General features: G+C 40.3%; 1 protein-coding gene across 5 annotated transcripts in view; it reads right to left on the bottom strand.

Annotated features, from left to right (window-relative positions):
* Positions 1-3,620: 3,620 nt before the first annotated feature.
* LOC133401215 (trafficking kinesin-binding protein 1-like) overlaps positions 3,621-25,898 on the bottom strand; it is a 39,669-nt gene continuing 17,391 nt past the window's right edge. For 2 of the 5 annotated variants that reach the window (XM_061673920.1, XM_061673921.1), the window contains 14 exons: positions 19,330-19,406; positions 18,747-18,863; positions 18,445-18,545; positions 17,364-17,472; positions 17,076-17,154; positions 16,836-16,966; positions 16,683-16,757; positions 15,449-15,586; positions 15,202-15,278; positions 14,880-15,119; positions 14,145-14,473; positions 12,127-12,564; positions 10,445-10,547; positions 3,621-8,406 (listed from right to left, as the gene is read on the bottom strand). In XM_061673920.1, coding sequence (XP_061529904.1) covers positions 7,476-8,406; positions 10,445-10,547; positions 12,127-12,564; positions 14,145-14,473; positions 14,880-15,119; positions 15,202-15,278; positions 15,449-15,586; positions 16,683-16,757; positions 16,836-16,966; positions 17,076-17,154; positions 17,364-17,472; positions 18,445-18,545; positions 18,747-18,863; positions 19,330-19,406 — 2,945 coding nt within the window. In that variant the 3' untranslated portion in view covers positions 3,621-7,475. Of the gene's footprint in view, positions 8,434-10,444; positions 10,548-12,126; positions 12,565-14,144; positions 14,474-14,879; positions 15,120-15,201; positions 15,279-15,448; positions 15,587-16,682; positions 16,758-16,835; positions 16,967-17,075; positions 17,155-17,363; positions 17,473-18,444; positions 18,546-18,746; positions 18,864-19,329; positions 19,407-22,698; positions 23,612-25,898 lie in introns of those variants that run through there. The other 3 variants (XM_061673917.1, XM_061673919.1, XM_061673918.1) reach the window with 2 other exon arrangements.

Here is a 25,898-nt window from a genome sequence, read left to right on the forward strand (position 1 = left end):
TCTCGTACCTTCTTACATGTATTGACTTTTCAGTCCAAATCATCGGAAGCTTCTTGCGTCTTCTGTGGGACCATCTGTCTCCTCTGAGCTTGTCTTCGTCTTCTTCGAGTAGTCATATTAACTCTCCATGCTCGAACCATTGAGAATTGACAGAGACTGCAGCAATTGCATGAGGGAAATTAATCCAATGTACTGTAGAATGTTAGAATAACATTACACCCACATGTTGAAAAGGGAATGCACTGTGTGCCTTGATCAAATATAAAAAAAAAAAGAAAGACAAAGGCATCTTGGAACATTTGAACAGCCAGACTGAGGGATAAGAGAAGCTCTGCTGTGGACTTCTTTCTGAGGCCAAGCTTCACAAGCTCATCTCTCTGGCTTGCTTGTTCACACAATGCACACGCACACGCACACGCACACGCACTCAGCTTTTGGACCAGCTGTGTTCCCTTTGGCAGCCACACTGCCTCTCTGTGGATGAATACCATCACTGCAGAAGGACAAACGGATCTGTACAACTTCTGTTCGCTTCAGTATGTGCCATGACGGTGGACCTTCATGCTATATACACACACACACACACAGTCGTGCTCACCATTATTGGCACCTCTTATTTTTTTTTTTTTTTGCATAAACCGAATATAATATTCAGAAATAAATGGAAATGTACCAACCTTACATCAGGATTTTTTAACTGGAGGTCCAAAGAAATTTAAAATAGTTTTTTTTCCAAGTGATATATTGTAATTTCAAAGAAAAAAAACCCCACCACGTGCAGCAATACTGGCACCCCTCCTTAATATTTGGCTGCACATCCTTTGGGAGTGATGACAGCCTCCAACCATTTCTTGTATCCATCATTAAGCTTTCTGTATTTTCTCCCACTCTTCCTTGGAAATTTGTTTGTTCAAAGTCTTGAACATTTGCAGAGTTCTTTTCTCCAATGGCAGATTTCAGCTCCTGCCAAAGATTTACAATTAGATTCATGGCTGGCCATTTTAAAACATTTTTTTCCCCTTTTCAACCATTCCTCTGTGCTTTTGGGCCTTTGTCTTGCTGGAGGACCCATGAACTTCACATCATCATCATTGCATGTTTTCTTATTCTGGGTAAGACATTTTGTTCTAAAAGCTCTTGATAATTTTCTGATTTCATGATGCCTGTGATACAGTCAAGGCCTCCAGCATCAGATGTGGAAATCAGCCCCAAAGAATTATGGATCCCCCTCCATGCTTGACTGTTGGCAGTGTTCTTTCCCCTAAAAGGCTTGATTGCGTTGTCTGTAAACATACCGTTTGTGTGCGTTGGAAAAAAGCTCTAATAATGGTAAATACACACACACACTATATATACAGTGGGTACGGAAAGTATTCAGACCCCCTTAAATTTTTCACTTTTCTTATATTGCAGCTATTTTCTAAAATCATTTAAGTTCTTTTTTCCCCTCATTAATGTACACACAGCATATTGACAGAAAAGAAATGAATTGTTGAAATGTTTGTAGATTTATTAAAAAGGAAAAACTGAAATATCACACAGCCATGAATATTCTTCAGAGCCTTTGCTGAGTATTTAGTCGAAGCCCCTTTTAAACTAATACAGCCATGAGTCTTTTTGGGAATGATGCAACAAGTTTTTCACACCGGGATCCTCTGCCATTCCTCCTTGCGGATCCTCTCCAGTTCTGTCAGTTTGGATGGTGAACGTTGGTGGACAGCCATTTTCAGGTCTCTCCAGAGATGCTCAATTGGGTTTAAGTCAGGGCTCTGGCTGGGTCATTCAAGAACAGTCACGGAGTTGTTCTGAAGCCACTGCTTCGTTATTTTAGCTGTGTGCTTAGGGTCATTGTCTTGTTGGAAGGTGACCCTTCGGCCCAGTCTGAGGTCCTGAGCACTCTGGAGAAGGTTTTCGTCCAGGATATCCCTGTACTTGGCCGCGTTCACCTTTCCTTCGATTGCAACCAGTCGTCCCGTCCCTGCAGCTGAAAAACATCCCCACGGCATGATGCTGCCACCACCATGCTTCACTGTTGGGACTGTATTGGACAGGTGATGAGCAGTGCCTGGTTTTCTCCACACATACCGCTTAGAATTAAGGCCAAAAAGTTCTATCTTGGTCTCATCAGACTAGCGAATCCTACTTCTCACCATCTTACTACTTTTTTTTTTTTTTAGCAAACTCTATGTGGACTATCATGTGTCTTTTATTGAGGAGAGGCTTCCGTCGGGCCACTCTGCCATAAAGCCCCGACTGGTGGAGGGCTGCAGTGATGGTTGATTTTCTAGAACTTTCTCCCATCTCCCGACTGCATCTCTGGAGCTCAGCCACAGTGATCTTTCGGTTCTTCTTTACCTCTCTCACCAAGGCTCTCCCTCGATTGCTCAGTTTGGCCGGACGGCCAGCTCAAGGAAGGGTTCTGGTCATCCCAAACGTCTTCCATTTAAGGGTTATGGAGGCCACTGTGCTCTTAGCAACCTTAAGTGCAGCTGAATTTTTTCCTGTAACCTTGGCCAGATCTGTGCCTTGCCACAATTCTGTCTCTGGAGCTCTTCAGGCGGTTCCTTTGGCCTCATGATTCTCATTTGCTCTGACATGCACTGTGAGCTGTAAGGTGTTATATAGACAGGTGTGTGGCTTTACCTATTCAAGTACAATAAGTATAATCAAACAGCTGGACTCCAATGAAGGTGTATAAACATCTCAAGGAAGATCAGAAGAAATGGACAGGAACAGAGTTAATTATATGAGTGTCACAGCAAAGGGTCTGAATACTTACGGCTGTGATATTTCAGTTTTTCCTCTTAATAAATCTGCAAAAATTTCAACAATTCCGTTTTTTTCCAGTCAATATTGGGTGCTGTCTGTACATTGAGGAAAAAAATTAACTAAAATGATTGTAGCAAATGGCTGCAATATAACAAAGAGTGAAAATTTTAAGAGGGTCTGAATACTTTCCGTACCCACTGTATATATAAATAATAGGAAAATTCATTGCAGGCACAAGTAATGAAAGATGAAAACGAGCAAGCTACAAACTGAGTTAATTCATATTAGAACTTCATTCACAAGTGTGAATTCCACCATCTGAGATCTTCATTTTGATCATAGTCATTGCATTGTTGTTGTAGGACCACCAGGCAAAAGTAAATAAATAAATAAATAAAAGGTTAGCACGGTCGATGGGTTCTGGGTTCAAATCTCAGCTCAGCAGTCCAGGTTGTACCCCGCCTCTTGCCCACAATCAGCTGAAGTGGGCTCCAGCTCATCTGTGGCCCCAAAGAATACAAAGTGAGACCGAAAAATGGATGGTTGGATGATAAAATGAATAACCCATTAAAACTATATTAAATACAATAGACCACATTTATAGCCAACCTGTAAATGGTGTCTGGACAATGAATAAATACATAAATAAATAAAATCAATTGTTCAAGAGAAATTATGAGTATCTAATGCCACATTAGGGACTGCACATATGAAATGTAAACAAATACTGCCAACAAAGCCCCAAACAGGAGCGTTCTGTACATTATAAAATTGTATGATCTTTCTTATGAAATCCGGGAAAATTAAAACAGGCTCCATTCTTTTCCAAAGAAAGCAAAGACCTTTTGCATTTCAGTATGCCTTTATTATTATTATTTCTTTATTTTTTTTAAATCTAGAGTACAGTTCTGTAAAATAGAACGCTCAAGTCACTGAAAATAGTTTGATCTCCTTAAAACAAACGTATAAACTCATTTACACTTTTACATATTTTAGTTTTGTTTAAGTTAGCTTGAACAGATGAATACATTCGGAAAAGCACACAAATGCACTTTTAACATTGTTGCCCAATGTCATAACTTGAAAAATAGGAAAGTGACAGACTTGACAATGACAACATATTGCAGACTTAAAAATAAAGATTAAAAAAACACTGCCAATGTGAAATTATACAGTTGTAATAAAACGACATAACTTGTCACGACGGATTTTGATTTTTTTTAAAGGAAATGTAGGATTCCTTTGGCACTCGCAATCTTATAATTTGTCCATACAACAGAATTCCCATGAACACGTTCCAAAACTGAAGTGACTGCATGCCAGCCAAATTTACACGTCTTTGATTCCCGACCAGATAGATGCAATTACTGTTTCCATGCTTCGATGTAAGAAATGGCTTCATCTCACATTCATTTGAGGCATATTTTGAAATAAATATCATTGTCCACATACAGTACAAATAAACGTGTAAGGGATAACCATAAGACATAATGGCTCTCAATATCAATTTGTTATTGATGTTTTAAAACAAGCAGAGATTGTGATTGTGTTTTGGGCCATATTCAACCGATTTGGAGGAACTTCCACAGATTGGGGTAGTTGGTTTTCTGCACATCTTTTAATTACTCAAAAAACATTATGTAAAAACGCTAGACAGTCATATAATAAAACTAGGTAACATGTTTTAGGCACATAAGAACTTTCAATCATAGCAAAGCACCCACATTAAAAGCCCCAACCTGGATACTTTCAATATAAATCACAATTACGAGGGACAGTTGAAATGTAATGAGCCCAATTTAAGCTCCTAGTAATTGAAAATGGTTTCTGAAATGTTCACCGTTTGTAGTTTCAATACCTTTATGAAGGTTTATTTCAAAAAGCTTTTGTTTAAGCCTGTCCTCTTCCTGTCAGCCATTTTAGAAATGACGTCATTGTCGGATGCCCGTCAGAAGCAGAGAGCTGTGATTGAATTTCTTACTTTGGAAGGGAAACCACCACTAAACATTTTCCAAAGGTTGCAAAATTTGTATGGGGAAGTTGCAATAGGCTACAACACAGTCAAAAAGTGGGTGTCCAGGATCAAAGGTGAAAAACAAGGGCCTGCTTTAAGTGACCAGGAGCAGCGAAGCCAAGTCATCATTTGATGACAGAACCCTAAGCTCATACACATTTTTGTCAACCTTTTGAAAATGTTTCGTGGTGGTTTCCCTTCCAAAGTGAGAAATTTGACAATTACCTTATTTCCAAAATGGCTGACAGGAAAAGGAAAGGCTTAAACATATATATATTTTTTAAATAAAGCTTAAAACAAGTATTTCAACTAAAAATCAAGTGCAACCTACTGCAATTGTTCATTACGTTTTGACTGCCCCTCATACAGTTATATATATATTTTTTTTTTGCCCCAATGGCAAAGAAATGTTAATATCTGTATAACATTTTTACAGCAGTGTGACATTAATTATATGCTTACAACTACCATTGTGGCCTGAATATAAAAAGGATACGATTAGATTTTTTTTTTTTTTTTTTAAAGAATAGGTACAATTGTACAAATAAATCAGGGACAGAGGCTTAATAAACCAATCCATCTCAATGCCTTGTCGTGTACGGAGAATGAAGCGACGCTACAATCAAACTGCAGAGACTCAGGCAAGTAGTTTGATTGATGCTTGATCTGCTGGAGGTTTAGTAAAAGAACATTTTAGGATCCTAAACAACTCCTAATTTGGCACTTTAATCCCACCTGTGCTCCAGGTCATTCATATTCAGGCCAGCATGGACATTTACATCTTTTCTTTTAGAATTAGTGCAATATTTTAAGTTGAGCGGGTAAATGGGAGAAATGAAACAAAAATAAAGTGTGTCAGATTGGGGGCTTTTTAATTGAATAGTATATTCCACATACGGGTGCTGTTCATATAATTAGAATATCATGAACGAGTTGATTTATTTCGGTAATTCCATTCACAAAGTGAAACTTGTATATTCATTCATTACACGCAGACTGAGATATTTCAAGTGTTTATTTCTTTTGTTGATGATTATAACTGACAACTAATGAAACCCCCAAATTGAGTAAATTAGAATATTGTGGAGAGGTGCAATATTGAAGACGCCTGGTGCCACACTGTAATCCGCTCCTTAACTTAAAACACCCGCAAAGGCCTTTAACTGGTCTCTCAGTCTAGTTACGTAGGCTACGCAATCATGGGGAAGACTGCTGACCTGACAGTTGTCCAAAAGACGATCATTGACCCCTTGCACAAGGAGGGGAAGACACAAAAGGTCATCGCTAAAGAGGCTGGCTGTTCACAGAGCTCCGTGTCCAAGCACATTAATAGAGGCGAATGGAATGAAAAGATGTGGTAGAAAAATGTATACGAGCAATATGGATAACTGCACCCTGGAGAGGATTGTGAAACTAAGCCCATTCAAAAATGTAGGGGACATTCACAAAGAGTGGACTGCAGCTGGAGCCAGTGCTCCAAGAACCACCACGCACAGACGTACGCAAGCCATGGGCTTCAGCTGTCGCATTCCTTGTGTCAAGCCACTCTTGAACAAGAGACAACATCAGAAGTGTCTCGCCTGGGTTAAAGACAAAAAGGACTGGACTGCTACTGAGTGGTCCAAAGTTACGTTCTCTGATGAAAGTCAATTTTGCATGTCCTTTGGAAATCAAGGTCCCAGAGAGGAGAGGCACAGAATCCACGTTGCTTGAGGTCGCGTGTAAAGTTTCCACAGTCGGTGATGGTTTGGGGTGCCATGACATGCGCTGGTGTTGGTCCAGTGTTTCCTTAGGTCCAAGGCCAACGCAGCCATCTACCAGGACGTTTTAAAGCACTTCATGCGTACTGCTGTGAACAACTTTATTGAGATGCAGATTTCATTTTCAGAACAGGACTCAGCACCTGCACACGGTGCCAAAGCTACCAGTACCTGGTTTAAGCACCATGGTATCCCTGATCTTGATGGGCCAGCAAACTCGACTGACCTCGACCCCATAAAAAAAATTCTGTGGGGTATTGTGAAGAGGAAGATGTGATACGCCAGACCCGACAATGCAGAAGAGCTGAATGCCACTATCAGACCAACCTGGGCTCTCATTAACACCTGAGCAGTGCCACAGACTGATCGACACTATGCCACACCGCATTGCTGCAGTAATTCAGGCAAAAGGAGCCACAACTAATTGAGTGCTGTACATGCTCATACTTTTCAGTTGGCCAACATTTCGAGAAATATTGTTTTTCGTGTCAGTCTTAATATTCTAATTTTGTGAGATACTGAATTTGGGCTTTTCAGTAGTTGTCAGTTATAATCATCAAAATGAAAAGAAATAAACATTTGAACTATATCAGTCTGTGTGTAATGAATGAATATAATATACAAGTTTCACTTTTCGAATGGAATTAGTGAAATAAAGCAATCTTTTCATGATATTCTAATTATATGACCAGCACCTGTATGTATGCACACGGGAAGGCAACATTCTTATCATCGACAGCAAAAGACACAGGAAATGGCCCACACTAGTTCATTTACTGATTGACTCTAATGATTGTTGTCAGGGAAATGAGTTCTAAGGGTAGTGTAGGCTTGCAGAATCCATCTTATACTGTACATACTGTAGTAAGGTACAGTATCTGATCTCAGATTAGTATGGACATATTTTCTATATTGTTTAAGAAGAGATTTCATCAGGACTGTCCATTGCTAAATGAGTCTTGCAGCAATTTGCTAGAGGTGGCTTGTTTCTGTTTTGAGGTTAGTGGTGAGACAGTGTCCAGTGTCTTCGTGAAGACAGTGTGATTCATTTGTTTTATGTCATGTACGTGCACTGCTGGTTGTGTTTGTGGGCTTTGACCTAAATGTGGTATGGTGATGTCGGTAGTATGGGGACCTCCTGGATCTTTCATAGCCATACTGGCTCCTACCATAGCAGGGTAGCTTCTATTCCGCCTCAGTCCTGTGTTCAGACCCAGCGCAGTGCTCCCCAGACCAGTTGGGCAGAACGGGGTTAACATACTACTCGCAGGTGCAATGGAAGCGGTGTGAGGCGGAAGGGTGCGGAAGCTTTTCAGTTTTTCCACGAGTTTCAGGTTTAATATCTCTGTTTGACTTTCTTCATCCGTTTGGCCACCTCGCTCCCTCCCTGCCTCACCTAGCACCTCCCTCAGGATGATGCGCGCCGGCTTAGAGGCTAGAAAAGTGTCAAAACATGGTGGGTCGTCATCAGAGGGGCTGAACTGAAAATCTGGGCAGGCGGCACCAGATTTGGCGCAAGAACGGGGGGAATTTGGTGGAGTGGAAGGCTGGAGGAGGAGGAGGCTGTTGGGGCGTTTCTTCATCAGTCTATCGTCATTGCCCTCCATAGTGTTGCTGGAGGTCTGCTGTTCTCCTCTCGCGGACCCTCGATCCCAGCTGCTCGGGTAGTACACAGACGCAGAGATCCCGTGCTCCAGGAGGAGGCGTCCGAGCCCTAGCGAGGTGCTGGTGGTCTTGGTGGGGTCTCGAAGGTTGGTGGAAGATTCAGCCACGGAGTGGGACAAGGAGAGGCGGCGGGGGGTGCAGCATGGGGTGTCGGAGGGTGTATGTGGAGCAGAGAAGACGACCGGAGTAGACGATGTACTGCGCTGACAAGAGGACAGAGCTGAGCTGTAGACAGACAAGTGAAGAATGATGGTGGAAGGCAGGACAGGTGTATGGGTGTAGTAGAATGGATGCAGGGACAGAAACAGGCAGTCATTTAGATCAATATTTGATGTTGGAATCAAGGAAATGTAACTCAATATGGAATTAGTAATCAGACCATTAATCACACTGTAAGTTGTTAGTCAAACACAAACACTTTAGCCTTCTAACGTTGAACATTCAGTGTAATATGATTGAGTTGACCCAGGTGTCAGTACATGACTATTTCAGGGAGCCTCTCTTAATTCTAAGACAATAGCTCATCATCCTCCCTCACAGTTTTTAGCAACAGAAAGAGTTTAATCACTCACACTAATGAACTAGAGGAAACAGATTAGCTTGTAGAAAGTTCCATCCAGCTAAACCATTGGTCTACCTACTTCATAGCCTTTTGCAATATCACCAATAGACTACAATAAGGACATGTAATCCAGCAGCTCCATTCTGTGTGGGACTTCAGTGATTTTAGCCCAAGATTGCAGTATATTGATTGTATTGATTTTTGTTTTAGTTATGAGGTTTACAGTTACTTTGGTTAATCCTAAAAGGGATTAGCCAGAGTTTCAGAAATCATACAGTAGATTAAATTCTGGCCAATTATCAGATACATTTAAAACAAATAATTCTGAGTGCAGAGTAGCTTATGTTTCTTTGTTTATCCTGCACTGTGCAAAGGTTTTAGTCATCACATGCTTTTTTAATCTAATGACATTTTTCATTGCATTCATTTTGACAAAACAGTAAAATAGTAAAACAGATAAAGTAACACGCAAAACATATAAACATACAAATGCATCATGGGCGAACTACATTTACAAGGTGAGGATCCGGATAAACATGTGGGGACAGACATTTAATGCCACTGTTTTATAAGACTCAATAGCATCACTAGAAATAACGCAGCGCCATGTTTTTACTATGACGTCATTGTTAACGTCATCGTGGCGGCTTGCTGTTAAGAGGATTTCCCAGCGTGCATAGCGCCACTGTATAGTTGTTAAAACGCTGTTTTAAATAAATTGGTCCCCCAATCCCATTAATAGTTAATAATCAAACTTCTATGTGTTTATCCCCCTCTGCAGCTTTTGTGTGTCTTAATTTTTTTTATTATCTTGCACCAGGAGCGAACGTCTTATCTGGGCACATGACCTCTCCAGCTTTCAGTACGTTGTGCAAGCCAGCTAATGTGCCAATAGTCATGTGGGAGATGGAAAATACCTCCGTGCAGCCACAGTGTTAAAACTAAACACTAGGGTGTGCCACAGTAATACATACATTACTAAGGTAGTAGTAAAGTGAACAAATATTTCAAATCACAAAATTTAAAGCCAATTGATGGATTTTCTAAAGCACATCAACTCATACCTCATCAGGATTTTGTTTTACTTTGACTATACCCATGTATAAAGCGCACTATTGACTTTTGAAGATTATTATTTTTGTTTTTGTTTTGTTTTTTTAGATCCGCATTATACATGAGAAATTACGATATTGGCTGTTTCCATCAATAATTAAAGGGTATTCTAGTTCAAATAGTAACAGTTAGTGACTGCTTGCATGACTTAAAACCATAAATAGTTTGTTAGTTATCTAACTATTGACAGGTAGCACTTGAGGCAAAGTCAGATGTGCAAGTGTAACACTAACAGTTTAACTTTTGGATTTCAACACATTTTGAGTTGTTCGTCAGCCTTCAGTCTAGTTTTGCCTCAAAGGCCACAAACACACAGCAACACATTCCCATGCCTTCCCTCACCCACATGCCACCCAGTGGCTGCACTCATTGGGGCTACTCTACGCCAGCCACGACAACCATATGATACAACTCCATTTCCTCTTCCTCAACACATGACCTGCCAGGGCCAATAAAATCACAGGGACAAAGTAAGCTAGATTGTAGGGATTTGGCAATAAGAGCGGTGCTAATAATAGATTCATTATATCACACTTTCAAGTAATTTAGCTTTTGTTTTACCTTGGTGACATGGAGGTCTGCTGATCAGAAGGGTGGAGAATCCTGCAGGTCGTGAACGTATAGGTGGAGCTAGTGTGGGACATATACTTGCCTGGGAAGTTAACTAAATAAGAGAAAAGAGGAAAGGATGGGAAAGTTGTTAGAATCCAAATTAATCTACCTAAATAGTCCAATCACCAAAATAGTAGAACTTGAGAAAAAGGCCCACAGTAAAAAAAACCCGAAGCAAAAGCAGCAGTACTATTTTTAACAATTATAGTAGCTCTTCATATTCCGCTAACTTCACATTCAAGTCATGTTTCCTGTTCTAAATGAAAATGAGGTAAATTAATCGCAGAGTACACTTCTGTGTACTGCCATTAATTAATGCATTAACAAAAGCTACAATTAGGAGAAAATAAAGGCACTAATATGGGGATGGTAATCGACATTTCTCAAATAGTTTTTGTTCGGGAATTTTGCTTTGTGTGGGGTAAACTGTATTGTAATTGTGTGATGCTACTGTATTTGGATCAAGAACAAACACTGTGCTTGTGCGGTGAGCTAACCCACAGAGCAAAGCTACAAGGTCAACTCCAATATTACCCAGCGAGGAGTGTCATGCCTTCATGTGACTTGGACAGCAGTTCTTATAATAACACCTGATATATGAGCTCACATGACTGTGAGCTTTGTCTGCGTACTGCGACTTTAAAAAGTTGATAGCTGTTAAGCTGTACAGTTCAAAAGCGAGCTGGACTGAAAGTAGTACGCACAAAGGACACCTTAGAGTTTCATATTTGAGAAGATTTTTGTTCTAACACTGAAAAAGATGGAAACGTATATTCACTGGTCACGTCATTTGGCATACCTACACAAACTAATGAGATCTTGAGCTCGAAAAGCTGTGTGCTTTTCAAAGATAATAATTCAGGTAAGAATACAATATGGGCATTTTAGTGGGCAGTGGCATTGCCATCACCATGGATTCAGATACAATTAAAAATAATTGATCAATTAAATTTCCCTCACAGGATTAATAAATTATGTACCCATCCATCAGTCACAATCAAAATATAAACAGTGTTGAAGTGAACCACCACCACAACCAAAATAATACAAATATTCTTTGTCAGTGTCAATCGTGGGCATGATTATCTTTTGAATTTAATTGAAATTAATTTATTTTTTGTCAGCTTTATGATCATATACAAAATTCTAAATAATACAAAAATATATTTCCATATAGCTGACAGAAAAACTTATGGCCGAACCTAAAAGGTTTTTAACAGGCACATTTGCTACACAGCTCTTTTATTAGGCTTATTAGATCCTAACAGTATGCCCAATGCTGTAACCAGTGAGTACAGAGGCAATTGGTTGAAATATCCCATTCTCATGGGAAGGAAAAAAAAAATGCAAAGAATTTGATCTTAAAGTGAATAAATATAAATTACAAAAATACAAGTACTGTTTTGATGGTGTTCGACGGCAGCACACATCGGGACTGCAGGTGGGATGGAGAGATGTGCTGATGTGTGCAGATGAGAGTGATCATGCAAGAAGGGGTGTCACACTGGGATGTTGAGGTGTCCGTTGTTCCCTGAATGCTGAATTAGACTACACCCCCACCCCTGACAGCCCCATGCTCCATGGTGGGGAATGAGGGCGATTCGTTGACACCAGCTAAGAGGCTACCTCACCAGGCATGTGGTCCACTGTGTCGAGTTCTTTGAAGTCCACATGCCCGTTCATCTCAGAGGAAGATAGTGTTGGGGAAGAGGGGGGTGGTCTTGCAGAGGGAATAACATCTTTTGGTTGAATTTTCTCTATTGTCCCTTCTCTTTCTCCATACAGTGTTTCTGATAGATGACTGGCATCAGTTTTGCCATTTTTGCTACAGCAGATGGAAAGCAAAGAACTGCAGTACAAAGGCTGCAAAAGGCTCTCTCCTGACAAGCCTGCGCATGATTCACTCGAGACTTCGTCCTCCTCCGGCTGGTCCAGTTGCCAGCCATCCGCTTCGTCCTGCTCGTGCGATAAAGTGCGGAAGCCCTTCGTGACCACGCCGGGCCGATCATCCAGCAACGCGCCCATGTGGGGTTGAGCCAACTGTTGCCATGCATAGAGTGTAGCAGAACCTGGGCGTAGAAAAGACCAGGAGAAAAAAAAAAAAGTTACATCAGGCATTTGCAAAAAAAACAAAAACAAAAAAGAATCTATTATTCAGCTTTTTTTTTTTTTTTTTTTTACTCAACTTTTTGTGGTCAGCTTTTATTAAACGTAACAATTTTGAAAACTTACATCCATTTTTTTTAAACAATGTGGAAAAACATCAAATCTAACAAAATATTCTTGAGTTAAGAGTTTAAGAACAACAATCACTGCTGTTTGTTTTTATCAATACATAGTGTACATAGTATAGTATATACTTTAAATTTAGGTGTATGTTCCAATTATGGAGATTTAATATGCATATACAATCTATGCAGATGTATGGTTACACTAAATGTCATGCTATATTTACATGTGTGAAAGTAGTTTGAAATATATGTACATCCAGACACACACATATATATATATATATATATATATATAGTGACAAACATATTCCATGCCAGCAGACTGGCGCAGTATGCTTTTAAAAAAATTAAATGTGCAAAGGTGGAGTGAAAAGGACAGAGTGCAAAGAAGGGCATTAATGTTATGAAAGACATTTCTTAAAAACTTGTGTAACGCCACACCTAATGCTAATACAAACAATTTGTACTGTTTATCCCCCTAAATGCAATTAGTAAATGTCAATTAACCTTCTTCCATCAACAAAGCATTAGCTAAAAATTGCATCATTCAGTGCCTGTTTATTATGTATTTGAATCTTTTGTATGTCAGTGCAGCTGAAAAACAGTTGCCAGTTTTGCTTCGACGTGTTGAGAAAAAAAGAAAAAAAAAAGATGGTATCAAACACTGGATGGCGCCACACGACAGCGTATGGTTCTGAAAAAGCACAAGACTGCAGTTTGAAAAAGTGAATCTTCCAAATAGGCCTCCATTTTTCATCCACCCACCCATTCATTCATTCTTTTTTTTTTTTCATTTTCTATGTAATTATGTTAATATATTTTAAGACATCTTAGCAAGAGATTATCTGTGTGTAGTATGATATAGAAAAACAAAACAAATAGCCAACACAAATTCAGTAGAAAAACTAAACATAGTCTATGTTGTCTTTAAATGTACTTAATAAGAACTGCTAAATATAGTGTTTAGAAAATATTCTTAAAATCCATTGAATGGTAAAGATGACTGTGATTGCATGCTCATATTTCAAACCAACAGTATGGTTGTGTGTGCTTAAAATAGAAGGAATGCTGCAAATTCAAACTGCCTTCCTGTGCTTCTGACACCTCCAGCAGAGCTGTAGCTGCAGCCAAAGGTCGAGGGTGAGACTGTGAGCCTGGATGGAGGCTGACCTGCATGACACTTGAGCTCCGCTGCAGCTTTTGAGCACTTAGAAACATTTGCGAACGTAAAATCAGATATTGAGCATCTAATTGATTCTGAATGTGATTGCTTTTATTTTGTGACCAAGTCTGATTGTTAATTGGTTTGTTGAGATCCTGTGGGAATTTCTGAGCATTTTCATTCTGTAAAGTAATCGGATTGTCTTTGTCATCATGTTGGCGATTAAGCGGACTGTGACTCTGAGAATAATAATCACCTTCTAGCGGCTTTACAATCTGCAGCTTCTCCGGGAGGTAGGATCTGGCGGTGAACGAGTATCCCGACCACGCGCTTCCCAACGACGGATGCGAGCAGAGTGAGAACAGACTCTCCGATGGCGTCCCAAGGCCTCCACTACATTCACCGCCACCTTTCTCCTCCTCTTTGGCCAAGTAAGCCAACTTCCTCTCCCTCTCCTCTTCAAAGAAACGTTTTTCTGAAAGGTAGTTGTCGCGGCGTAGAGACAGACGCCGCAGGGCTCTCTCCAGGTCCTGACTGCCAGGGGTGCCTGGGGTCCCAGGGGGCCACTTGTTAGAGTCTTCTGACCTGGACCGACAGACAGTGTCGTTGCAATCAATAAGCCTATTGCTCATAATGAGATAGAAAGGTACATCAGTTATTACTAACTTACAGTGTGTAATAACATCTACGCTTACTTTTTCAGAGGATTTGTGTATTTCAGAGGATTTTGTTTCCCCCTAGTTTCTGTGTCAGACCCTAACCCTCACCAGAGTGAATGGAAATGGGGATTTATTAGTTCCACAACATGGCAGCTTGGATACTATATTCGTTTTTTCTCCCCCTTATAAAAACAAAATTCTATCTTGAATTCTAATTCTAGCATTTCCTTGTGGACATTGCAGCATCAACAGAAATATGACCTAAATGGTATGGATGAAAAATCTAAGTAGTGAGTAACTGAATCATTTCCTATGAATTGAATACTTCGTACCCATTATCTGGCATCTCCAGAATGCAGCTACTTCTGTTGTCCAGCATAATTCCACTTCCTGTTTCGCTGCCATACATGGAGTTGGAGCGAGGTGTGCCCACCCTGCTGGAGCGGCCTGAAGTGATACATGATGACTGATTGGAGCCTGGGATGTTGAGGGGGGAGGGGGCAAGCGACGAACGCTGCTGACGCATGAGGTTGAGGTTTTTCACAGTCTGGAACACACGTTTTGGCTGTAGTCTAATGTGAAAATCACATGGAAAAGTGGATGAAACAACCAATTATGGTTTGCATTTGAGGCAAAACCGGTTTCTAATTGTACCTTAGCTCCTCGACATCTGGGTCATCCATCTGGAGTTCTTTCCTCATGGTCCCCTCTATTTCTGCTGCCAGAGAGTCCTAGAAAAAAGCAAATTGTTTATTAATGTGGTAAAACAAGAGACGTGCATCATATATTGTGCTATGACTTTAAATCTCACATTAACATAAGACCTTAAAGTAGTATAATTAAAACAGGCCAAGTAAGCTGCATTTTCTTTGCACTATTCTACTTCACTTAATCCTCTCACCATTGGGAACAAGCCCAGAGAATGGAAACGTCGCTGTGTGTTAGATGGAGCAGCTTTATTTCTCAGGTTTTTCAGCTCCTCTTGAGCCTCATGTAGCATTTCCATGCACTCCGCATACTTGTCCTGCAACTCAGGCAACTAGTGAAGAGGCAAAGAAAAAGAAAAAAATCAGAGGAAAAGTAAACGTATGAAAGTCAAAAACAAATATGTAAAACAAAAATTATTATATGTAATGTGTTTACATCCTCTACTTCCTTCTAATGGCAATCAGGAGGTAACCCCACCGCAAAATAGAACAATGTACTCAGCAGACAATTCAAAGAGAAACACCTGCACAATCTAATAACATTTGTATGAAGACTTTCCACAGATGATGATGCTATTCATTTTAACATGTTTAATAATCAGGGGTGCACATAATTTTGTTGTGGTACTCAAAGGCGCAAACCAGAGGTTTTTGCTTGGTGCTAACTTTTTTCCCCTGACCTCATTGGATTAACTTAAAGACTAACAATATGGTCCATTATATTTTTTTAACCACGGACCGGTTCCACATAAAGACATACTTTGAGACAAGTCATAGGCGCTGCACAGCGAGACTGAGACGGCTGCCGCCTCATGGCGGCCCCGGCGTGCTAAGTCGTTGTCACCACTCAAAAGATTTGCTTGTTTAAATGAATCGTTCACGAACGAAACAACTCGAGCGTGGTCTACCCCCCCATAAAAAGAAAATGCAAAATCGCAGTGACACATTTGAATCTGGTGCGCTTTTCATATTTTCAGTGGTCATGCGCAACTGCAAACCACTTGCGTGCATTTCTGATTATAACTGAGGTTGTAAAAACATACTGTATGCTGGCTGGTATTAAACTACTTACTGCACTGCATCATAGGAAGAGTGACTTTCGCCCCACTTTTGTTCATATCATCTTATCTACCTGATCCAGGCAGAAACTGCTCACAATATTTCATTAAATAGTCCAGCTGCAACTAATGTGCCCAGAGAGTGGATTTTTAGTTTTACATTTAGTAACTATGCTATATCCCTCCCAAGTGCTAATTTCTAGGCTTCTTCAATACAGCAAGAAACTTATTTAGAAAAAAATAAAATAAAACATTTCAATGAACCCTATCTTTATATGTGCAAACATTTGTAGCTGTGCTCTGTAGCTGTGAGGGTGGGACAGTATAATGTTTATTTCAGGAGGCTGCTGCTGCAGAAAATCTAACTTACCTCAGCAGTGAGTTGTCGCTGAGCATCTTTGGCAGCTCCTAGGTGCTGTGTGAGTTCTTCATTCTCCACAGCATACTGCAAAAACAACACGGAACCTGATAATTACCATGTATGAACGAGATAAATGTAAATATCGCATGTTGGACTGCACACCATCTTAGCCTTTTTCTGGAGGTCTACTATCTGGGAGAGAAGATGAGTAATTTCCTCCTGCTGTCTGGAAGCATCCTCAGACTTCCTCGCCAGCTCTTCGGCCAGAGAGGATATTTGGAGGTTGGCAACACCTGGGAACATGAGGAGGTGCTCATCAGAAGGGCTTCACTTCAGTCAGAGTAGAACCACATTCACAAAAATATAGAACATAATAATGACTCTAGGTGCTTAAGTACTTACGAAGTTCTTTGACGCAGTCATTGACCAACTGTTGCTCTTTTTCTTCATAGCAGAGGGTTTCTGTCTCCAAGTGACTGGCCTGGAGCAAAAAAAGATGAGCAGACAATCTAACTGATAAATACCTCAGACTAACACCAGAGGGCAGTTGTCTGCCATGGAAACTATCCACGAACATTCAATTGTTATTTTCATGTAAGTCACACAGGCAAGACATGACCTTAGTTATGCTGAGGTTACACAAATATCGTTGTGCATAACATAAGCTTTTTTGAGTTTGTGTGTATGCACCTCAGAGCGCAGAGATTTATTTTCTTCTTCTAGATCTTTCAGTTTCTTCTGCAAGGAATCCAGGGGGAAAAAAGTTGGTGTTGACACATTGTTCTCGCTGGGTCGCACACTATTTAAACACATGCATGCACATAATTAGTAACAATGTACATAATATACACTTACCAACCACTGAGTTTGGTACACGTGCATAATGTAATGAGATTAAATTAATAGGGATTTATGAATAATTCCAACTTTGAAGAGATGTTTTGCACACTTAAGCACTTTACACAGTATACTGTACTGTATTTATTATTGTTAATTATTGAAAGGAGCATTGTCTTTGATGTTTCATTGGAAAAAGCCTTCACAAACTTTGTTGTAAATTGGTTTTACAGATACATAAAACAAAACTAAATTGGAATGAAATGTGACTGTATTTTGTGATGGTGTGGGATTGCACTGCATCACACCGATAGGAATTGCCAACGTTTTGCTTGTCGTATGTAGCTATAAAAGGTTATTATTCGAAACCTCTCTCAGTTCGACACTACTGAAAACTGTCAAAAAATTATTATTATTTTTTTTTAAATAATTATTTTTTTCATCAAATGTGTATTTCATCCATCCATCCATTTTCTGAGCTGCTTCTCCTCACTAGGGTCACGGGCGTGCTGGAGCCTATCCCAGCTATCATCGGGCAGGAGGCGGGGTACACCCTGAACTGGTTGCCAGCCAATCACAGGGCACATACAAACAAACAACCATTCGCACTCACATTCACACCTACGGGCAATTTAGAGTTTTCAATTAACGTGCATGTTTTTGGGATGCGGGAGGAAACCGGAGTGCCCGGAGAAAACCCACGCAGGCACGGGGAGAACATGCAAACTCCACACAGGCGGGGCCAGGTGATTGAACCCCGCTCCTCAGAACTGTGAGGCTGACGCTCTAAACAGTCGTCCACCGTGCCGCCATGTGTATTTCAGAGCATTCATTATTTTGTACAAGTTCATAGCAATGTCTTCCATTAGGAGAAAGACATGAGATGTGATAGAATATGAGCAGAGAAAAGGCAATAAAATAAAAAGAGCCTCACGGTGTGGAAGTGGTCGACTCCCCCTCACTTTCCTCTGCAGCATTGGTATAGAACTGCAACAGCTCATCTTTCATGGACACATCATGGCGCAACTGGGATACCTAGTTGTGTAAAAAGTAGGGGAGAGCTTGTGTGTTGTAACAAATCCCACCATTGCTTTCTGAAGAATATCCTTGAATCAGCAACTATTCTAAAAATTTGTAGTTTGAGAGCTGTGTATGGAATCCACTAAGTACTTTAAAAAATGACAAGTATGCTGATAACAATAAAGAGCTTGATACATTGTAAGATCCAATTCCTACCTCCTCTCGTATGTGCTCAACTTGCTCCTCCAGTAGTTCGTTTCGCTCACTCAAGGCCTTGTTTTTCTTTAGCAGTGACTGACCAATGCGAGCCGCTAATTCCAAGTCACGCTCTTTCTGCATAGGATCCAACATCAAACAACAAAGCGTTAGATATATAGATACTACTTTATTATTCACTTGGGAGCGTTCCCTCAGAGAAATGAAAGAAAGTTACAAGTTAAAGCAACCACGGATAATGCTTGGACACGTAACAATTTTTTTTTTTTATGAATTCCAAATGACAACTATAAAGAAAAGCTGATAGGACAATATCTTGTCAACACTCCCTGATTATGTAGTTATGCAACCCTCCTTGGCTTAATGATTAATAATATGACTGCCAAAAAAACAATAACACTGATTAGAACGTTCTCAAACCAACCCTTTAGAGAAAGGCCACTTTTTCTTGTCATCTGTAGACTGTTCATTTAAGGACATTCTTTTAATCCAACTGAATTATCATACTTTTGAACTTGTTGGTCACAGACTTATTGACGTGGATCAATTTAATTTGAATATCAAGCAAATGAAAGTCTCTCACCTCTTCCAGCAGTCGAGTGACGGCGTCAATGTCACTGTAGGTCTTCGTCATCTGTCCAACTCTATCAGCACACAGCACTGCGCAAACAAGGAAAGGTTTACTTGTACTTTAAATCCAAACCACTCTCAACCGTCGCATAAATCACTGCAAATAAATGAATTTTAAAAAATGGGTTGTATATGTGGCGGCACGGTGTGCGACTGGTTAGAGCGTCTGCCTCACAGTTCTGAGGTCCGGGGTTCAATCCCTGGCCCCGCCTGTGTGGAGTTTGCATGTTCTCCCCGTGCCTGTGTGGGTTTTCTCCGGGCACTCCGGTTTCTTTCCACATCCCAAAAAAATGGATGGATGGAAGGGTTGTATATGTTTTCAACCACAATTGTGACTAACCACTGCTCCTTCACCTTATGTCCAACGACATTCAGAGGTAGAAATATAAACAGCATCTATGTGTTAATAATACTTTTCAATTTATTTTAACAATGCTTTTGAAAAGTGTCTGTAGTCTTTGAACTAATTATGAGTGTATATGAATTAATTTAGGCGATATTTCATATTTTGGCGGCATGGTGAACGACTGGTTAGCACATCTGCCTCTCAGTTCTGAGGACCCAGGTTCAAATCCGGCCTCGTCTGTGTAGAGTTTGCATGTTCTCCTCGTGCCTGCGGGGGTTTTCTCCGGGTACTCCGGTTTCCTCCTACATCCCAAAAACATGCACGGTAGGTTAACTAAAGACTAAATTACCCGTAGGTATGAATGTGAGTGCGAACGATTGTTTGTTTATATGTGCCCTGCGATTGGCTGGCGACCAGTACAGGATTTACCCCGCCTCTCGCCCAGAGTCAGCTGGGATAGGCACACCCAAGTGACGATAAGCGGTACAGAAAATGGATGGATGGATTTCAGATTTTGATACTACTGTCTTAACTAGTGTTCTGTAACACAGTACTAAGGGACTCAATTATAACCACTGACTGATTACAGTGTTCTATTAAGTTTTCCCAAAAATAAAAGTTGAATTCTGTCAGTGTGTCAAACCATCAATGTATCTATCCAAGTATTCTTGCGCGATAAGTTGAAAACTCACTCCAACATATTCAAGGTGTGTGACATCCTGCTATGGATGTCTAATAGCACAATACTGCACAGCGCCAGGAGGCACACACCTAGAGTATTTCATTTACTTTAAAGGGAAATCCAGTACAGTATATTGTATACCAGGTTGCTGACCCATTTTAAGTTGGGGACCTTCAAAAATGCAAAACAGAGGTGGACAATGCAAATAAAATATTTTCATTTCCTTGTGTGCCACAGGTGAGCTCCCGTCTTTCAACACAAGGACAGTACTGAAGACAGTTTGTTTGAAAACAAATGAACAAATACAAAAACTTCCAAGTTAACAAGATGATAAAGTGGAATTTGTATAATATCACAACTGTAAATAATGGTTCTCGTACAGTACTTTTCTGCTCGCTTTCCTTGTATTTTTCAATGCTAATAAGCTTGTTTTCTTCTTCCAAGGAAATTGGAAGAAGCGACTCCTGGATATTTTCAAACTTGTGGGAATGTACTTTTTTTTGTAGATGCAGTGAGTTGTTGCCATATTCCAATATATATATTGTTTTACCACCTTACGCGTGAGTGTGGCCTGCTAATTAGCACAGGCCTGCTATTGGCAACGAGACCAGCAACAAGATACCTCTCTACCCCGCTGAGGACTATCATGGACTGCTACAGAGGGTGTCGGTCATCGAAACAAAAATCCATCATCTTGAAGTGGATGTAAATGGACGTTGGGGAATGAAACCACTCTATTGATGTCTCAAAATGGTGAGCAGAAGTGTGCTAACAGACAGCCACTTAGTGCAACAAAGAGGACGAATGTGGACTGTGGAAATGGTAATGGATCATCCAGCAGTTCTCCCTGAAATTTACTGGGAGCACAGCCCAAAGATATGGGACAACATCTAAAAGGGAGGACACAACACTAGCAGACCCTGAACTGGTTGCCAGACAATCGCAGGGCACATACAAACAAACAACCATTCGCACTCACAGTCACACCTACGGGCAATTTTAGAGTCCCCAATTAAGGCATGTTTTTGGGATGTGGGAGGAAACCGGAGTGCCTGGGGAAAACCCACACAGGCACGGGGAGAACATGCAAACTCCACACAGGCAGGGCCGGGGATTGAACCCGTGTCCTCAGAACTGCGAGGCCGACGTGCCGCCTCCAAAAGTTCAGACAACCTCCATGTCTATTTACGGAGACCATAGCTGTGCCACACTGTGAATGCTGAGACAGTTGATGAACTTTTGCATAATTTCCCCTGGAAAAATCTCAAGTCATGAATGCTGTCACTCCTATTAAAATTAAGACAATCTTGAGGTGACCTAGAACACCGCAGAAGAGCACAATGATGGTAAAGACCTCTAAATCAAAGAGAACATAATTGGAGAAAAAATAAACTCCAAATTGACGAGGACCTCTACAGACAGTCTTTGTAAGATTAACCAAGAGGGCTAGACAGCAACACTTTTCTGAAATCATCAGTAAGAACGTCAACAATACTCGCACTTTGTTTGCTGTGGTTGACAAGGTTGTTTTCTGTTACTATGGAGTTAAAGCCGAAAGTAAACTCATTAGCTCGGCTGACTACTTTAAAAGTGCAGGCCAAACAAAATGAAAAGTCTAGAGTTGAGGTGATCTAATAATACTGCGACTGAGCAACAGACAGTAGCCTATACAGTAGGTTCAAGGAAAACTAACACCAAGGCAACCAACACAATGGTACACAAACACATATGCACAGCCAGAAAGCAAGTCATAAAACAAAATACAAAAGTGTATACAGTCGCCCGGGTCAATTTACTGATTGCCCATGAATGATAACAGTTTATAACAGCGTGCCGACAAAATACAGACACTGGTTATACACCACATTTCATATTACCACTGTACGCTGATACACTAAGCAAAAAGAAGAAATACCATTAATATGCTGACTTAGGTCACTGGTGTGCTAAAGTCAGACTTACTCAATTTACTGCTCATGGCGTGCTTAGCTAATAAAACAAATATTCTTTCCAACCACTTTCAGAATTTCTGGCACAACACAAATTGTAGCACACTGTCAAGTGGGTTAACATGCCCAAAACGCATTTGAACCCAGCAGTTTGACGTGCCAGAAAGTGGGATAAATGCAAATCAAATATGATACAATGTACTTTGCACATACAGTAGCACCCGCAGAAGACACACATTGAAAAGTTTCTTTAACACAAATTAAAATTAGCATCCCGTCTCAGCTACAAATATCCCAGGTCATAATCATCAATGAGCATTTAATCTCAATTCTAGAACAGACTACCTTCAGAAAGAACTTGCTCTTCATCCATTTCATCCACCTCCACCTCTCCTTGCTCCCTCTTACTTGCAAGACGAACATATATCATTTCCTCCTCTTGTCCTTGCCCAGGCAGATAAACAAATTCTGTATTATTCTCTTGCCGCCAGTCCGGTCCGTCATCAGAACCAGTAAACGGGAGAAGTGCCATCCTCCACTCAAGTACAGCAGAGGCTAACTGCTGAACCACAATGGCTGCAAGTGCAATTCCATGGCACCTAACTGTGTTGAATACATTTTACTTGTTAATATACAAACAATTGTTTGTGCCGAATCCATTACAACTCCAGGGTTAACATAAAAAAGGAGCATTCATTTATTAATTCCTGAAGTGTGGGCACTATGGTTGAAAAGGTTGGCCCAGCAAGTAAAAATAAATAAATAAATAAATTAAATAAAAACGTGAGCTATGTGAGCTCTTTTGGCTGTCATTTGTGCCCTCTGGTCTGCGTGTGTGTGTTTGTAGGTGTGTCAGTGACAATCAGACAACCCGACTCCTCCCCTCCTCTGTGATTAGTCAGTCAATGACCCAAGCTGTTATCAGGTGAGGGTAAACTAGCACACAGAAGGGGATTTTTTTTTCAGCCAGCTATCAGATGTAAAAGGTTAAAAGAATTTATCATTACATCTTTCCAAATGTTTGAGTGTTCAAAAGCACCAACAACATTTCAGCTCCCTAGACAAGAGAAGTTAACCTGAGAGGTAAAGTTTCTGAGGTGTGTGAATATAATTCTTTAACCCCCCTGAAGTGAGTTACTTGGTACAGTCCTTTTCAGTCTTTCTGGTGACACCTTTTTCCAGGGTGGGGCAACACATAGTCTTTAGTGGTTGAGGTTTTGCTGCATGTCAAAGCACATAGCGTACTTGATGAATGAAGGTTGGTCGCATACAAGGAGCCCAACTTTCTGCTCATTAGCACCTGTTAATTGCTGAAATTACTCTACAAACTGACACCGGCTTAGTACTGAACTCCCCCACGCTTGAGCAACTCAACCCATTGGCGTATAGATGGAATGGTGCATGCAACACAAGCGTGCAGCACAATTTGCAGTGATTCACCTTACCATTTGTCTTTCTGGTCATTTACTTTCACTTTTGAATCCAAAGACTCTCTTTTTTCATGTGCATACAGACTCTTATTTCATTAGCATGACCCAACCTTGTCATGGTAATTTGGACATACACACATGGACATAATTGTGAGTACCCATCTCTTAGTGAAAGAAACCCTATAATGGTCACTGAAATAACTAAATTAAAACAAAAATAAAAATGTACTGAAAATTAACTAGACAGCACGGTTAGCACATCTGCCTCACAGTTCTTAGGACCCGGTACAAATCCGGCCTCGCCTGTGTGGAGTTTGCATGTTCTCACCGCGCCTGTTTGGGTTTTACCCGGGTACTCCAGTTTCCTCCCACATCCCAAAAACATGCTTGGTGGGTTGATTGAAGACTAAATTGCCCGTAGGTGTGAATGTGAATGGTTGTTTGTTAATATGTGCCCTGCGATTGGCTGGCGGCTAGTTCAGAGTGTAGCCCCGCCTCTCGCACTAAGACAGCTTGGATAGGCTCCAGCACGCCCCTAGTGAGGATAAGCGATAAGGAAAATTGATGGATGAAAATCACACATTGCATTGTGGCCAAAATCTTTGTTTCCAGTATGGTAAAATAAGTGTGTGTGTGTGTGTGTGTACCCCTAAAAAAGATTGTTTCCAATCTTTTTTAGGGGTACAATAATTTTTGTCCAGGCCCGTTTCATTACTTTTTTTCTTTCAATGATTCTGTTGAACTGCAATTAAAGCATCATTCAATCCCAAGATCTCTTTCAGACGGTTGTCCCCAGAGTGTGAACTGAATTAGGGAAGAGAGGCATTTAGCTATGCTGGTCCTTTGGCCTGGAACAAGCTACAAAAAGACCTCAAACTGCAAGGATTAGTTACGCTAGGATAATTTAAAACTATTCTAAAAGATTTCAAAAACAGCTCTTTCGGATGGTGCAACTGTGTCTGACAACTTGCCTGTTACTTGTTGTGAATGCTGTTCTTTTGCATGTTATAATATGTTGTAACTCTGTCTTTTGGCTGCCTTGCTTGGCCACATAAAGGTTTTAATCTCAATGATGCTTATTTGGTTAAATAAACGATTTGATTTGAAAAGCGAAGTCTGATTTTCATTGGTTAATTTTATGTCTTTTTGTATTACTACTACTTGTTAGTTTTAAGTTATTTTAGTGACCATTATGGGTTATTCTTTGATTAACAGAGGGGTACCAATAATTGTGTACACCTGTGTACAGTAAATAAAAATAATAATTCTCTTTTCACTAGTTCATTCCAGTATTTCTGGTTTGTCAGTCACAGGCCTAATTTTCAGTTAAGAGATTGCTTCATAAATACCTCCACTACATCCAGTATTATAGACAAATACCCAAAAACTGTGATTAAATCTACGAGAAGTTATATTTTTTCACCATACCCCCATAAGAATTATACGCACCTCCCACAACTTTATACATTAACATACATCAACGCAAGAATTAAAATATAATTATTTGTTCAGATGCAGAATTGTTGTTTTTTTATTTATTTGAAAGCAGAAACAAGCAAAAACCCCTAAACTGATTGATTAAAAACGTCATTTATACTAATACTTCAATTAATTTGAGATGAGAACCAAGTGCCATACAACAGTTGGCGGGTTGCTATAGTGTATCTCAGAGTAGTATGCAAATCATACGACTAAATATAAGCCAACCTACTTAAACATCCATTCCTTTTATAGCTCAGACTAACAGCTAGTCCTTTCTAGTCCTGTGTCTGTATTTTGCACACGCACAAAAAAATAAAACTGCACATCATTTCAGTGTTTAACCACATCAGCATATAAAATTGTATGTTTAAGTAACAGATCAATAACGCTCCTGAGCGTATTTGTTTGGCCCACCCACCACTGGCGGCCTCAACTGAATAATATTAAACTGCTCACATTTAGGAGAGGAAAAGCTATAGTACTTCCAGTAGTTATGTAACAGCTTTTTTACAGTGACATACATGCAACATTGTGATTCTCCTTAACCCTATGTTCCCCTTGGGGATGGGGGGCGAATCAAAATTACTGCCTGGATAAAGAAATGAACAAAAAATACAATCTTGGCAAAAATGT

Source organism: Phycodurus eques, chromosome 4 (assembly GCF_024500275.1).
Source record: "Phycodurus eques isolate BA_2022a chromosome 4, UOR_Pequ_1.1, whole genome shotgun sequence".
Taxonomy (NCBI): Eukaryota; Metazoa; Chordata; class Actinopteri; order Syngnathiformes; family Syngnathidae; genus Phycodurus; species Phycodurus eques.